The following is a 13,375-nucleotide window of genomic DNA, read 5'->3' as shown; positions in this document are numbered from 1 at the left end:
TTGTACCTGGAACCTGGCTTGGCTGGACATTTTTATCAATAACAGTACCCTCATCTTCCGAATCACTCATGATGAGACCTTTAAGTCTATGCACAGTCCAGTTACAATGTGAAACACCAGTCCAAAATGTGAGTTAAGGATACTATGAAGACAGTCTTTAACTTGATGTCCTGCTGAAGGTTTCTTTTCTTCGCAGCTGAAATTTGAGTCCCTGAATCCTCTGCACAGATGCTCTGGTACCGATGAGTCGTCTCTCCAGGAAGCAGCAAACCTTGGAGCACCTCAGCACGTCTCCCGCTGCTCAACACCTCCACCGCAGGCTGGCCTCACCGACTCAATCACCAAAGGACCTGGGGCCTCATTTATCAACCGTACTTACGCACAAATCTGTGCGTAAGTAGGGCGTAAGAACATTGCCACGCAAAGTATGGCATTTACCAAAATGTACTTAGACTTATGAATGTGTGTAAATGTAAGCACAACTCTGACCATGCTTACGAACAGAATCTAGTGGTAGAATAGCGATATTACAAGCACAAAGCAAAGCATTTAAGAGTTTCAACGTCTGCATTAACACTAGAACCGCCAGCGTTCTCTTTATATCTATAATCGCCACGCGTCAAATCCACCTGTGCATTTCTAGGGTAATATAAAGTCATACATTTGTTTGTTTAATCATCATCTGTGTTTTGGACCTCTTGTTTTATAATCTAAGTTTCTTTAAGAACACTGATCACGACTCAGTAATGAAACTGAAGTAGATATAATATCGCCAATACATCAATGAAAACAGATGGTCAAAACAGCGTCCAAATGAGCTAACATCCTAAATGCAATAAATAGTTATATGGCACACTTATTTTTAGGTAAGCTCTAATTGATTATTCATTAAATGTGTCACGTTTACATGTTTTGAAGCGGAGGATCCCTCCGATGCTCTGTTAGGCCTTTCACACCGCCGCAAAATCGGAGCTAGTTCTGGGCTTGTTCGGAGTTAGAGCCAGTGTTTTGGTTTCACACCGCCAGAGAGCCTGCTCCGGGCCGTAAAAACCGGGGGAACTCATACCCCAGGATTGAGCAGGGTTTGATAAGAACTGCTTGCGCGAACGGTTGGGGGAGGGATTATCCTGACCAACCAGAGCAACTCAAACCTCATGCCCGCCATATTTAAAAACACCGCTACTACGAGACGTAAACATAACATAATTACCGAACGTACCGATCAAATTGACCGACGAGAATACGCTGTATGGGTCCTGTTTGCTTAAGAAAGCAAAGCGAGAGCCAACAAGTGTAAAAATAAGACGTATTCGCCGCTGTTGTTGTGCTTAAAGCTAGCGGTAGCTTTAGCGTTAGCCACAAGAGCAGCGGCGTCGGGTGACGTACACACACGTTTACAGTGACGTCATGACGTTGCTCTCCATGGCTGTCTCCGGTCGATGTGAAACCAACCGGTTCATAACTGGGATAAGGCTGTAACCAGTTTTGAACTGACCCCAACACCAGCCTGGAACTGACTCTTGGTTCATTTTGGTGTGAAAGGCCTATCTGTGCGTCTCAGCACTCAGCTGTGAGCTGGACGAGCCGCGGTGACTCGCCAGACTCGCCAATCACTCATTTCACTTAGTAGGCTAACTCTATTGTTGTTAGGAGCTTATCTTCATCTCTTTTTTATTGAAAGAGTTTATGAATGACTGCACGTAAAGTTGTCAGATCGCGGCAAACAATGCCGTTGCCTTACAACTTGCTCGAAAATATCACATTTTCCCATGCAGCAAGCTTTCTTTTGTTTTAATGCCTGCACTAAGTGCGCCAACAAAATATGTTTTGCTTCGATTCAACCTCGTTTACAAGGGTTTCCATTTCTGTGTTGGAGAAGTTTCTTTTCGTTACCCTCGGCTCTTTACCATTGTGGCGGAGAGGGGTAAAACACATTCAGATGGTTGATAAAGGGATGTGTTGTGACCATATATGGTTAATTGGAGGCGTTTCTGAATGCAAATGGGCTGAGCGTGAACGAGCATGACACTTAAGAACATGTGGGATTTATCAAGATTGATGACTTACTGGTGTGCGTACGATAGGCCAGCGCACGTTTGATAAATACCGATTTTTTTGTACTTAAGCACATACTAAATTTCATTCGTAAGAGTGAATTTAGAACCTTTTCTACGCACTGTTGATAAATGAGGCCCCTGGAATCTTCACCACTACCGTATTTTCTAAACTAAAACTAAAACTAAATCACTCTGTTGCCAATTAAAAAAATAGATTTGTTCTTGCTACACCCCACTCCTGGTACCAAATTATGTAGCCCGTGGAATTGGTTGCCACACAGGACACAATGAATTCGGGTTTTTGTAGCATTAATTTATTATAGAACACATTTCAATTATGGTGACAAGAGTGTAATGATTCAATTTAAAATACTTTATTTATTCTTCAGTGCTCAACAGTTGCACTTCAATTTAACACAAGGAGACCGAATCATAAAAGAAATGAATAAAGTAAATACTAATATAGAAAAAGGCTTCAATAGAAAAATACAGCTAAAGACTAGCTTATAAAATACTAGCCTATAAAATACGGCAGTGGCATGAATTTCAGCAACTTGAACTAAGACAAGCCCTTCCCGAAGTTTCCAGCGGACTTATTTCTTGAGTCGTTATCTTGGTATCGCTATAAAACTGTTCCATACAGCAACAACCGGCAGCATATGTCCATAAGCCACTCTATAAACGCAAACAATGGAGATACCTCGTCTTCACGGAAAAGACCAACGCTGTCCAGAGGTAAACAACGGAAGAAGGGACCAGGATGCATTGGGCGCAGCACTATATAGTAAGACTCAATACTGCCACCCTGTGACCAGACGGCCACACTACCCATTGCAAACCACCCGCAATTCCATTCCCAAGTACTGCAACTGAAAGTGTTATATTCATAAAGATGTTAACTGTACCACCCGGTTACATTTTAAATGATAAAAGTAATTTTAATGGATAAGGAAGATTAATTTACTGATCGGCATCATGTTCTGTCTGACTGCTGCGGTTATTGTCGCTGACATGTAGCGCAGTGTTCAAGAACAGCCATGTGTTTCTGTGCTTGGCTAAAATGTGTGTGTTCTCTGTCTCTGCCTGACACACAATCAAACTCAAAAAGCAAGAAAAGAGACTGGCGCAGGAACCTATTAAGCAACCACAAAATGTTTCAGTGGTTGATTCTACTGCTAAGAAAAACCTGAACTTCTTCTCCCTGGAGAGAATTTGCCACATTTTTGGAAAAACTAAAACGCAATTTCAGACAGAAGGGTTTACAATCTGCATTTGAAGGGTATAATCAGAATATCGAACTAACTCAGCAACAAAATAATATCCACCGCATTACCTGATAGTGGTCACATCAAGATTACTCAATCCACTTTGTTTGCAGGAGCATGACAGTACAATCTTAACGTTAACATGCTGGCTGGATCACAAATGTCAAATTTAACATGAATTCTTACTTCATCAACGTTGCAACCGTTTAAACCTGGAGCTGTTTATCCAGACCGTAGCCACATTAGCTTAGCTGGCGGAGCTAATGGTAATTTAGGTTAAAGGTGAAGTAAGCGATTTATTTGTGTTAAAGGTGAAGTAAGCGGTTTATTTATGTTAATATAAGTGTAAAATCGCTCTTTATTCATACAGTGATCACTTACATAATGTGCGCGTTTCATAAAGCCGATCTCTCAGTCAGCTGCTTTGCATGTAATCGGCAAATAAACTTATTGTAGTATCCCGAAATGTTTATCCAATCAGAAGAGAGATTGCTACAAACCGACACTCGTCTCACTCATATATACTATACACTCCATGGTCTCACTGCCGGTGCACGCCAGAGCAACAGATGGGTGAATGTGTGTGCGCCTACAATGGCGGAGCAGGTAAAAATCCTTCCCAATGACTGCTAACTGCAGTAACTGACAGGAAGTTAGCTAAAAGAACCATTCCGCTTAAACAGCACCTTTAATATAAGTGTTAAATTGCTCTTTATTCGTATAGTGATCACTTATATAGTGTGCACGTTTTATAAAGCCGATCTCTCAGTCACTCATTCTGCATGTAATCGGCAAATAAACTTTTCGGGGATCGCATTACTAATAACTAATCAGAAGAGAAAACGCTACAAACCGGAACCCGTCTCACTGACGGTGCACGTGACGTGCAGAGCGACAGATGGGTGAATGTATATGCGCCTACAATGGCGGAGCAGGTAAAAATCCTTCCCAATGTCTGTTTTGATGGTTTTTATCATGTTTTATCACACTTATGGATCTGAGATGATGCTAGATCACTCGCTGCTTGAAGGCCGCAGTGCATTAATGTGGTGACGTGGGGACGAGGGAGGGGACTGCTAACTGCAGTAACTGACAGGAAGTTAGCTAAACTGACAATTCTGCTTACTGAACCTTTAACCAGCTAACATCTGCTAAAAAAAGCATTATCACACTTTATAGTTACTAAAAGTAATAATTTACCTTGGAGCAGACAAAGCTGTGCCTGTCGATTTTTGTGTGGTTCAATTGGGTATGAGGATGTCCACATAAGTTAACTTTATAAAAATCCTACATTTCTCAGGGTTTGACTTAAGTTTTGGTCAGGGGAAAATGAATAAAACTCCTTCCAACCTCTCCGGGTAAAGAATGTCACTAAAACAAGTGCTCAATGCACAGCGTTTGAACCCTTGTACAGTACCAATAAGTCAACAAAAAAAGCCAGAAAAGTAAGAAACAAAGGATTCAATGAAGCGTCGCCAAGAAAGTCTACGAATTCTATCAGAGTCATATGCTCAGTGTTGGGAACGTTACTTTAAAAAGTAATTAGTTATAGTTACGCACTACTTGTTCCAAAAAGTAACTGAGTTAGTAACTGAATTACTTTATAGTAGAAGTAACTATTTGCGTTAGCCTACTGTAAAAAAAAAGTTGCTATAGCCTATGTCAACAAATTTGGATTTTTCACAAGTCAGTTGAAATGAGTAGAACACAGGTAGGCCTACTTGTAGGCTACATAACCTTCAATATTTATTGCACATCAAGAGACAGCAAGAGGTTTATCCTGCACTTCAAGTATTTTGTTCTCAACAAAAGTAGTAGAGGAAACTGCTGAATATAGCCTACCGTGTTGATCTGCTATATCACTGGATTCACTTCAGGGGTTCCGGCTAAAACACCACTTAAGGCCAAAAACGTCAGACTATGAAGCATGAGACGATGAGAGGAGGAGTAAGGATTTATCCTATGTTTATTTCCTTCTTTAACATGCACAGCAGCATACAGATCCCATTCCCAGGAAAAGTACAATAGCAATATTTGGCTTGTGATGACACGCAAAACAACTGTTGCAACCGGCGAATCGCGGCCGTTTAATAACGTGCATAAATTATAATTTATAGAGATCGGGAAACTCCATGCACTAACTCACAAGAGCGATGCAAACAAACTCAGGGAAAGCACGTTTCAACCGTGGATTGATAGGTGGTTACTGCGGCAACGTGCACGCTCACACAACAGAGAGAGAAAGAAAAAGAAACAGGCGCTCCGGCTGACTGACGTGATGGCGCTAACTGACAGTTATAATGTCATCCACAATGAATAAAACACAACTTAAAACACACCGGTCTCCTCACTAGCAGTTTGTGTAGTATGGAGCCAGGGGTGCGTTCGGATTACATAGTTTATTCAATCAATTCATAGTAACGCACCGCATTTAACGTTCAGTAACGATAACGGCGTTGTAATGACGGAAAAAGTAATTAGTTAGATTACCCCGTTACTGAAAAAAGAACGGCGTTATTCCCAACACTGCGATATGCTGCACTGTGATTGGACAATCTGGATATCAGGGGCAAAGTAATTACTCAGAATACCTCATGGGGGTTGACCGAAGTTACGCACTATAGCTTTAAAAGTTTACTCAAAAAATTGAAATTTTTGGGATTGAAACATTTGCTCTTTGTTAAGAAGTTGACGTGACCTTAGTGTCAGTGCTGACATCTAGGTCACAGCTGGTGTCAGAGGAACCAGGGGGAGAAAAAATACCCTTTTTAAAGTGAACTCTCCCTTTAAGCGAGGTCAACGCGGACACAACTGAATAAATATGTCAGTCGACTGAAAGGGAAGGGCAGGGAAATAAAATATTAACACACATAAGATTATGAGTTTAAGCCTTAGGCACTATTCAATACTGTAAGTGTATGATAGTACTTTGAACTCCGCTTATGATTAGTGAGTCATCAAATGAGAAATTACATTTGATAAGATACTGACTGTTAATGGTGAGTGTTCATTTTCTCATGAACAAGGAATTTCTTGACTTAAAGAAAGGATAAAGATTCTTGTTTTGTTTTTTTACCAGAGAAGTTTAGGGGAAACGTTTGCAGCACAGTACAGGTGTGAACACCAGTGCTTCTAAATTATTTAATTTTTTTTGCACATCTCCATATACTTAATGTACGTATAAAGACAAGCAATTCATCATAAATCTGGTCTTTTGCCAACTTCCTTCAGGTGACAGCTCTGTACTTTGTCAACACAACATTTCAAAAGAACTAGACAGTCAAGCAGTGTTGAATGTATATGCTTGCTCCACAGCAAAAAAAAAAAGAAAAAAGCAATTACAAAGAGCAAGAACTTCAACCCATCTTTTGTCCTGCAGCAGACTCGTTAATGCTTAACCAGTACTAAAATAGAGACTTTCTGCCATCAATAAATCACCTACCTTATCCAGCATTCAGTGCTTGCTCTGCCCTCGATTCAGTATTAATATTTGCTTATGGAACTTGAAATGACCTCCCTAAAATCACAAGCTACCAATTCCAATTGACAAGCAGGAGGACAAGATAATGTGAGCAATCAAACAATTAAAAAAATAAAAGATTTCCACAAAGTGAATGTAAATTACTAAAAAAGCTTCAAAACAATTAATCAGGGCCAAGTGATCCTAGTCTATTAAACTCTTGGCTGGTGATTACAAAGCTGTGATAACTGTTTTACAAGACATTATCTTAACCTCCAGTGCCAATCAAAGGAGAGGGAGAAAGAGAGAGAGAGAGAGAGAGAGAGAGAGGAAAAAACCCATTGTATACCTACATTTCTATGGTAACGTGCCAGGCACGTAAAATGTCATCAATGTTTTGGGCGGGAATAGCAAAGTTATAATGTGGCTACAGCTGACAGATCAATGTTACAATTAGTCCAGGTTTGAGGGCATGATAAAAAACAGTCCTGAGTCAGTTCTCACACTCCCAAAATGTTTATGAGATACAGATGCTGCGAATAGAGCTCCTCGCAGAGAGGCAATATCTATGCTAATTATTAATAGAAAATAACTTTCATGATGAAGGAGATCATCGAGGTTACAGCACTTTTCCTAGGTTTTGTTGGCTGGATATCGATTTCCATATCACTACAAGATCAGTATTGGAAAGAATCCACAACAGAAGGCAGCGTGATTACAACCTCCACAATTTATGAGAACCTCTGGATGTCTTGTGCAAGTGATTCAACAGGGATCTACAACTGTCGTGACTTTCCATCCCTTTTTGCTCTCCCAGGTAAGTAAAAGTAGAATTAGTTATTGCCTTATAGCTTATATATAATCATGAAGGTGCACATTGAAAGATCCCAGAAAGTCACTAACTGTGGTTAGAAATCTATTAGCTCAATGCATTTAATTGTGGTTAAAAATTTTACTTTTACTGGCAAATAATAACAATTTGCTTGGGCTCCTTTGAATATTTTTCACATTATCATTTATGCTTATTTTTTTCCTGATGATTCAGCTTTATCTATTAGCTGACCATGCATTTTCTAATCTACAATGTCATACTGAGTGAAATACGGATTTACAGCCTTTAAATGATTGAGGCATTTACTTTTTCTCTTAGTAATAATTATAATGCACTATTCATACAGAATCAGCCATTTCCTATAAAAAATAACAACATTTTACTTATATAAATGTAATTCAATGCCATTGATGTAAGCCACAAGTGACAAAAAGCAGCAGGGGTGCAATCCAGTACACTGGTAAAGTCTGTTTATTCTTGATAAAGTTGTATGAGGAGTTCAAATCCATTTAATGTACATTTCTAAAGACAAATGTGATACTGAATAATGTTATATTATTAGGTGTACATTTTCTCAATAAAAAGTAATAACCTCATATCCCACTACTGTAACATTATTACATTGCTCTAAGATCACAGTTAAATTGTACATGCCCTTTTTTAAACTGAATCTGTATTTGTAAAATTTTTAATAAATACAATGCAGAATGTTGGGCCTTACTGAGACACTGCCAGTGCATATGTGGTATTTGCATACTGTATTTAATAAGCAGTAAAGTGAAGTCCAAATTGACTGTACAGTGCGGAATGAGATAGCGTTTCTCCAGGGCAGTGCAATTCTGACAGTGACATACAGCGCTGTAAAAAGTAAATCAGAACAACTGTAAAAGTGTCAAAGTATCTGGTACATTGGAAGGTGGTGATACAGAAAGTCAGGGCAGTCTCAATCAGTAATCACACAAATATTTTTAGGATACTTGTGATGTTCACATAAGTTTCCTCAGAAAGAACAGTCTCTGCTGGGCCCGATTCACCATCCTAGTGGTGTTCCCAGACAAGGATGACTGTATTGAACGCTGAACTGAAGTCAATGTACAGGATTATGGTGTAAGTGTTGCTATTGTCCAGGTGTGAGAGAACTGTGTGCAGTGTTGTGGCTGAAGGCATCCTCAGAGGAGCAGTTCTTAGTGTTTAGGTGTAAATCATTTGGAATAGAATGAAATATTAAGTGAAATGTTTCTTTCACGTGTGAACAAAAGGGCTGCGGTGGCCCTTAACTGCGTGGTTGATAAAGGCCTGATAGCGAACAGCGCTACATTTGTTGAACCAACAAAGATGGGCCTTTTGGGCTGAGTTGTCAAACAAACAAACATGGTTATCTGAAGGTCAGCAGCCCACTCATCTTAGCGTTGGCATGTGGTGATGCACCCTCAACCGTCACTGCTTGCAAACTCTCCCATGATCCCTTGCAAAAACTGCGAAGTGATGAGCCACGATCCGACTTGAAGCCCATCAATAACGGGTTGATTTTATTGACACAGTGTTCGAAGTCAACGTCAAAAGGTGACAAATAGCTTTAAGTCTATAGATGTTGGCGATCATGTTTGAAGTTGGGATTTCGCCTCTCTGTTGTCCGCTAAGTTTGGTAAATATTTGGAGTCTTTGAATGGGTTCAAAAGAGTTGGGAATAATAGGAGAAATCATAAGTGGCTATTTGGAATTAATCATTGATCTGTACTTTTCTGTATAGCATCTTAGCTCTGGGGGTTGTTGGGAGCTGGTCTGACACACAGAGACTTTGGGGCCGACAAATCCACACGCTGGTGCAAGAAGATAGCTTGGACAGTCAACATTTGTAATAAAGTGGTTCTCTCTCTGGATAACTCTACACGGGTCAGACGGACAACACAGGGAAATATGAATGCGATAGTGGAAGCGATGGCCTTCTTCCTGGGCTTTCTGGGCTGGCTAATGGTTGGGGTCGCCCTTCCAAATCGATACTGGAAGGTCTCCAGCGTGGACGGTAACGTTATAACCACATCAACCATCTATGAAAACCTATGGATGTCCTGTGCAACTGACTCTACTGGGGTTCACAACTGTCGGGATTTTCCATCATTGCTCGCACTAAGTGGTATGTGGCCAAGACAAAAATAGTTTTTTTTACGGGTTATGGACTTCTTCTCCGGCTTCAGTACAAATCTGACGGTTAAAGGAATCCTAACCACTGTGACTTAGAAAACAAGACAGACTTTAATTTTTGAACAACTCGGTATAGCAGAAAGATAGCTTTTTTAAAGGACCACTTTACAAAGAAAAAGTTTAAGTTCACTTCCAGGAGTGATATCGTTGGTTTAGAATAAAACTGTTGGAACCTAAGAGATGCACATTGAATTGGGCTGCGTGATCTAGATATCGATCTTACTGTACCTTTTAAAGCCTATCAGGAACTTCTACTGTACTGGCTAAAAGCTGTTGTAATTAGGGGCAATATAAGATATGGTGATATGTGGAAGGATAAACAAGAACAACCACAGTGAACCCAGACAAACAATACTCTGAATAGAAACAATTTTTAAACGTATTTCTATGAACGAATTTATCCACAATATACCAATGTACTGGAGCCTGCTAAATACTTAAGTTAAGATATACAGAAATGTAAACATTTACCCAAGGTTTTCACTAGAAAAGGGCTGTGTAAGGCGTGAATCACACCTATAGTCTTGTGCCCTGAGGAGAAGTTTCTGTCAGGCCCTTGTTTCACCTCAGGCCGAAACTCTCCAGTTCACACATACACATCTCTGTTTTGTTGTTTTTGTTAATGGTGGGTGTGTCACAAATCAAACCTGTGGAGTGTGGACTCTCCTTCTGATAACAGGGAATGTTCTCACTAACACTAAGGAGGTATCTACAATCATGGCTTTATTTTATCTGCTGGCTATTTGGGATGGATTGAAGAAAATATTGCGGCTCAAATCTTTCCACTTCAACTGAGAGAAATACAAAAAGTATTCAACTTGGTGGACCTGGCCTGTGGTAGTCCATCTCACCATGTCATAATACGTTTGAACCAGGTTTACTATTAGTGATTCTCTAGGGGGCTCACACCTGCATCGAACCAAGGTCTGGACTTGTTTTGAAGCTGAATGTATCTCTGTTAAATGTTTTTAACACAATAAGTAAATGTGATGCAGACTATGTTTAAATGCTTATACTGCAATTACATTTGTTTACGTGTACATTGAATATGTTTTAAGAAATAAAGATAGGCATATTTCTGCATCTTTGCACACAGGGTACATCCAGGCCTCCCGGGCACTCATGATCGCTGCCATTGTGTTTGGAACGTTTGGGATCGTGGCGACCCTCGTAGGAATGCAGTGCTCCAAAATAGGAGGAGAAAATTACGTCCTGAAGGGAAGGATCGCCGCAATCGGAGGAGTGTTCTTTTTACTTCAGGGTAATGACTTGGTGATGGATGGAATGGATATATCAAAAAGAGAAGCATACTGGTCTTTGGTCAGAGGTTTCTTCAAATGTGTCATGCTCAATGAAGAAAGGTCCCTGCGCTTATAATACTTTATAATGACTTTGGAAAATATCCAGTGCCTTGTTGGAGGCTTGTTGATAAGGCTTGTTTATAGGAGATACAGTCTCTGTATTAAGAGTTACAAGGAATTGATTTAAGATTAAGAGCCTAACCTCCTCTTAACACAAAAGAGCCAGAAAGGTAAACCATGTCTGGTACTCTGAGAGTACCGGACATTGTTTACCTTTCTGATAGGTTTTCTTTTGTACACAGAGAGTACTATTCTCTGTGTACAGAAGACAAGCTATCAGAAAATGGGTCAGCAGTTCAAACGGCTGTCAATACGATAACAAACCATCTGATGCACAAAAGCCAAAGGTATTTGGACTATTTGGAATAGGTCAAATTGAGCAGAATTAAATAAATGCTCCGACTATACATATATATATATATATTTTAAATGTGTTCATTCTTGCACTCCCTTTGGACAAAAGTGGTAGTGTTTTAACTTTGCCAGCTGTTGTTCCTGGGTGAGTACCCATGACAAAGGCATTAAGAAAAACTATATGAAATTAGAATTCTTTGCACTGATGGTCTCGTTAGCAGTTACATGTAATGTATGATCATCAGAGGAAAAACTAGACTGTTTCAGAAATATTTAAAAGTTCCTTGTAGCCCCTTTAAGAACTTACAGGGTGGTTGTAAAGGGGAAGTCACTTGAAACAAGCCCATGTATGCAACTGTTTGCAGGTATCTTTGCATTCATAATACCTCATAAATCATCTTATGATATTGGATGACCCCATAAGGACAATCAGTTTTCCCCTCCAACGTGGTTATCAGTTTACTGTCTAAAAGCTTTATTCCAGTCGCTGGTTTAGATCTTGTTCATGTTATCTGTTGTCTTCCTGCACTGTTTGCACTGAGAAGGAACATACCCCTTGTCTAAAGTAAACATGGTTTCTTTCAGGGATTTGCACCATGATCGCTATATCTTGGTATGCAGCCAACATCACACGGGAGTTCTTTGACCAGTTTTATCCAGGGACTAAGTAAGTCATAACTTTCTGCATTAATTTAAAGAAGCGGGGAAATAGCAAATTGGCACAATGTGAGGTTGTACCACAGTTAAAGGGCCGAACAACGCCCTTTAACTGTGGTATAATGAGCACATTCCACAGCCTGTTGTGAACTATTGTTTAATTGTATTACAGGTATGAGATTGGGGAGGGCTTGTACATCGGCTGGTCTTCAGCCGTACTTTCCATGTGTGGAGGTGCTTGCCTGTTGTGTGCATGCAAGCTCCAAACGGACAGTGAAAAAATGTAAGTGTCTGCTGCTAACACATTTGACATTAATTCACTTGGTGTAGTGGAACATGAGCATGTTCTCCTGACTGAACACAAACTTTTTTATGTGTTTCAGGCAATATCCACACCAACCACATGCCAGAGGATATGTGCTGTCAACTGTGGCACCGTCTCAGACTGCCCCAAGCAACTATGGAAGAAATGCGTATGTCTGAGAGCGGATTTTGTGGGAGGGAAAGCCAGCTGGGCTGGAGTCAGTTTATTATTCTTTATGCACTGTGAGAAGGCAGCATTCACAGTGGAAAACATCTAAAGGCTCCAAATCCCTGCATAGTATTTGTAGAATAATAGCTGATTTGATTTGGGGATTTATTGGCTTCATCCAATGTGAAGCTTTTTGTGTTAGGCCTAACTGCTGTACATTACTTTGTAATGTTTATGTACTGTGACATTCTTGTCACCATTCCAGCATACTGTATACCTGCTCTGGGCTTAAGAGACACCACAGTGAAAACCACAACAGTAGAAATGTAAGGATTGGTAGCAGTGTAAGGATTGGTGATCACTGCTATCATTTATAATTAGTCTGAAGATTACATTGAACATATTGCATGCTTACAAATAAAATTGCATGCTCACATTTAACGAGTCCAGAATTTGGTGGCAATCCCAATATAGGGACCATTTCTATCCAGACAAATATTTTCAGTGTATTACTTTGCCTTTACTTTATTGTACTGATTGCAAAAATACAACATGAGCATATTAATATGCCATGAAAAATCTGATCCTCTGGCTTTGAGGGATGCACTACTTTGACAACATTGTTTTAAATCTAAAATTAAAAGGTTAATCTTTCTTATGACTTTCTTTAACTCAAATCTGACTAAGATTACATGATAATCAGACATATTTAATC

At 39.8% G+C, this 13,375-nt stretch overlaps 1 protein-coding gene across 1 annotated transcript; it reads left to right on the top strand.

The window, feature by feature from the left end:
• Window positions 1–9,531: 9,531 nt before the first annotated feature.
• On the top strand, window positions 9,532–12,671 carry LOC307261158 (claudin-15-like; the record flags this gene model as incomplete). The annotated part of the gene is made up of 5 exons (XM_080041621.1): window positions 9,532–9,748; window positions 10,913–11,077; window positions 12,117–12,198; window positions 12,361–12,471; window positions 12,572–12,671. The coding sequence occupies 5 exons, from the start codon at window positions 9,532–9,534 to the stop codon at window positions 12,669–12,671; spliced, it is 675 nt and encodes a 224-aa protein (XP_079897747.1).
• Between the last annotated feature and the right edge of the window lie 704 nt (window positions 12,672–13,375).

Source organism: Ammodytes marinus, assembly GCF_949987685.1.
Source record: "Ammodytes marinus genome assembly, chromosome: 14".
NCBI lineage: Eukaryota > Metazoa > Chordata > Actinopteri > Uranoscopiformes > Ammodytidae > Ammodytes > Ammodytes marinus.
Note: the sequence above shows the minus strand (reverse complement) of the source record. Positions and strands in the feature narration are given on the sequence as shown.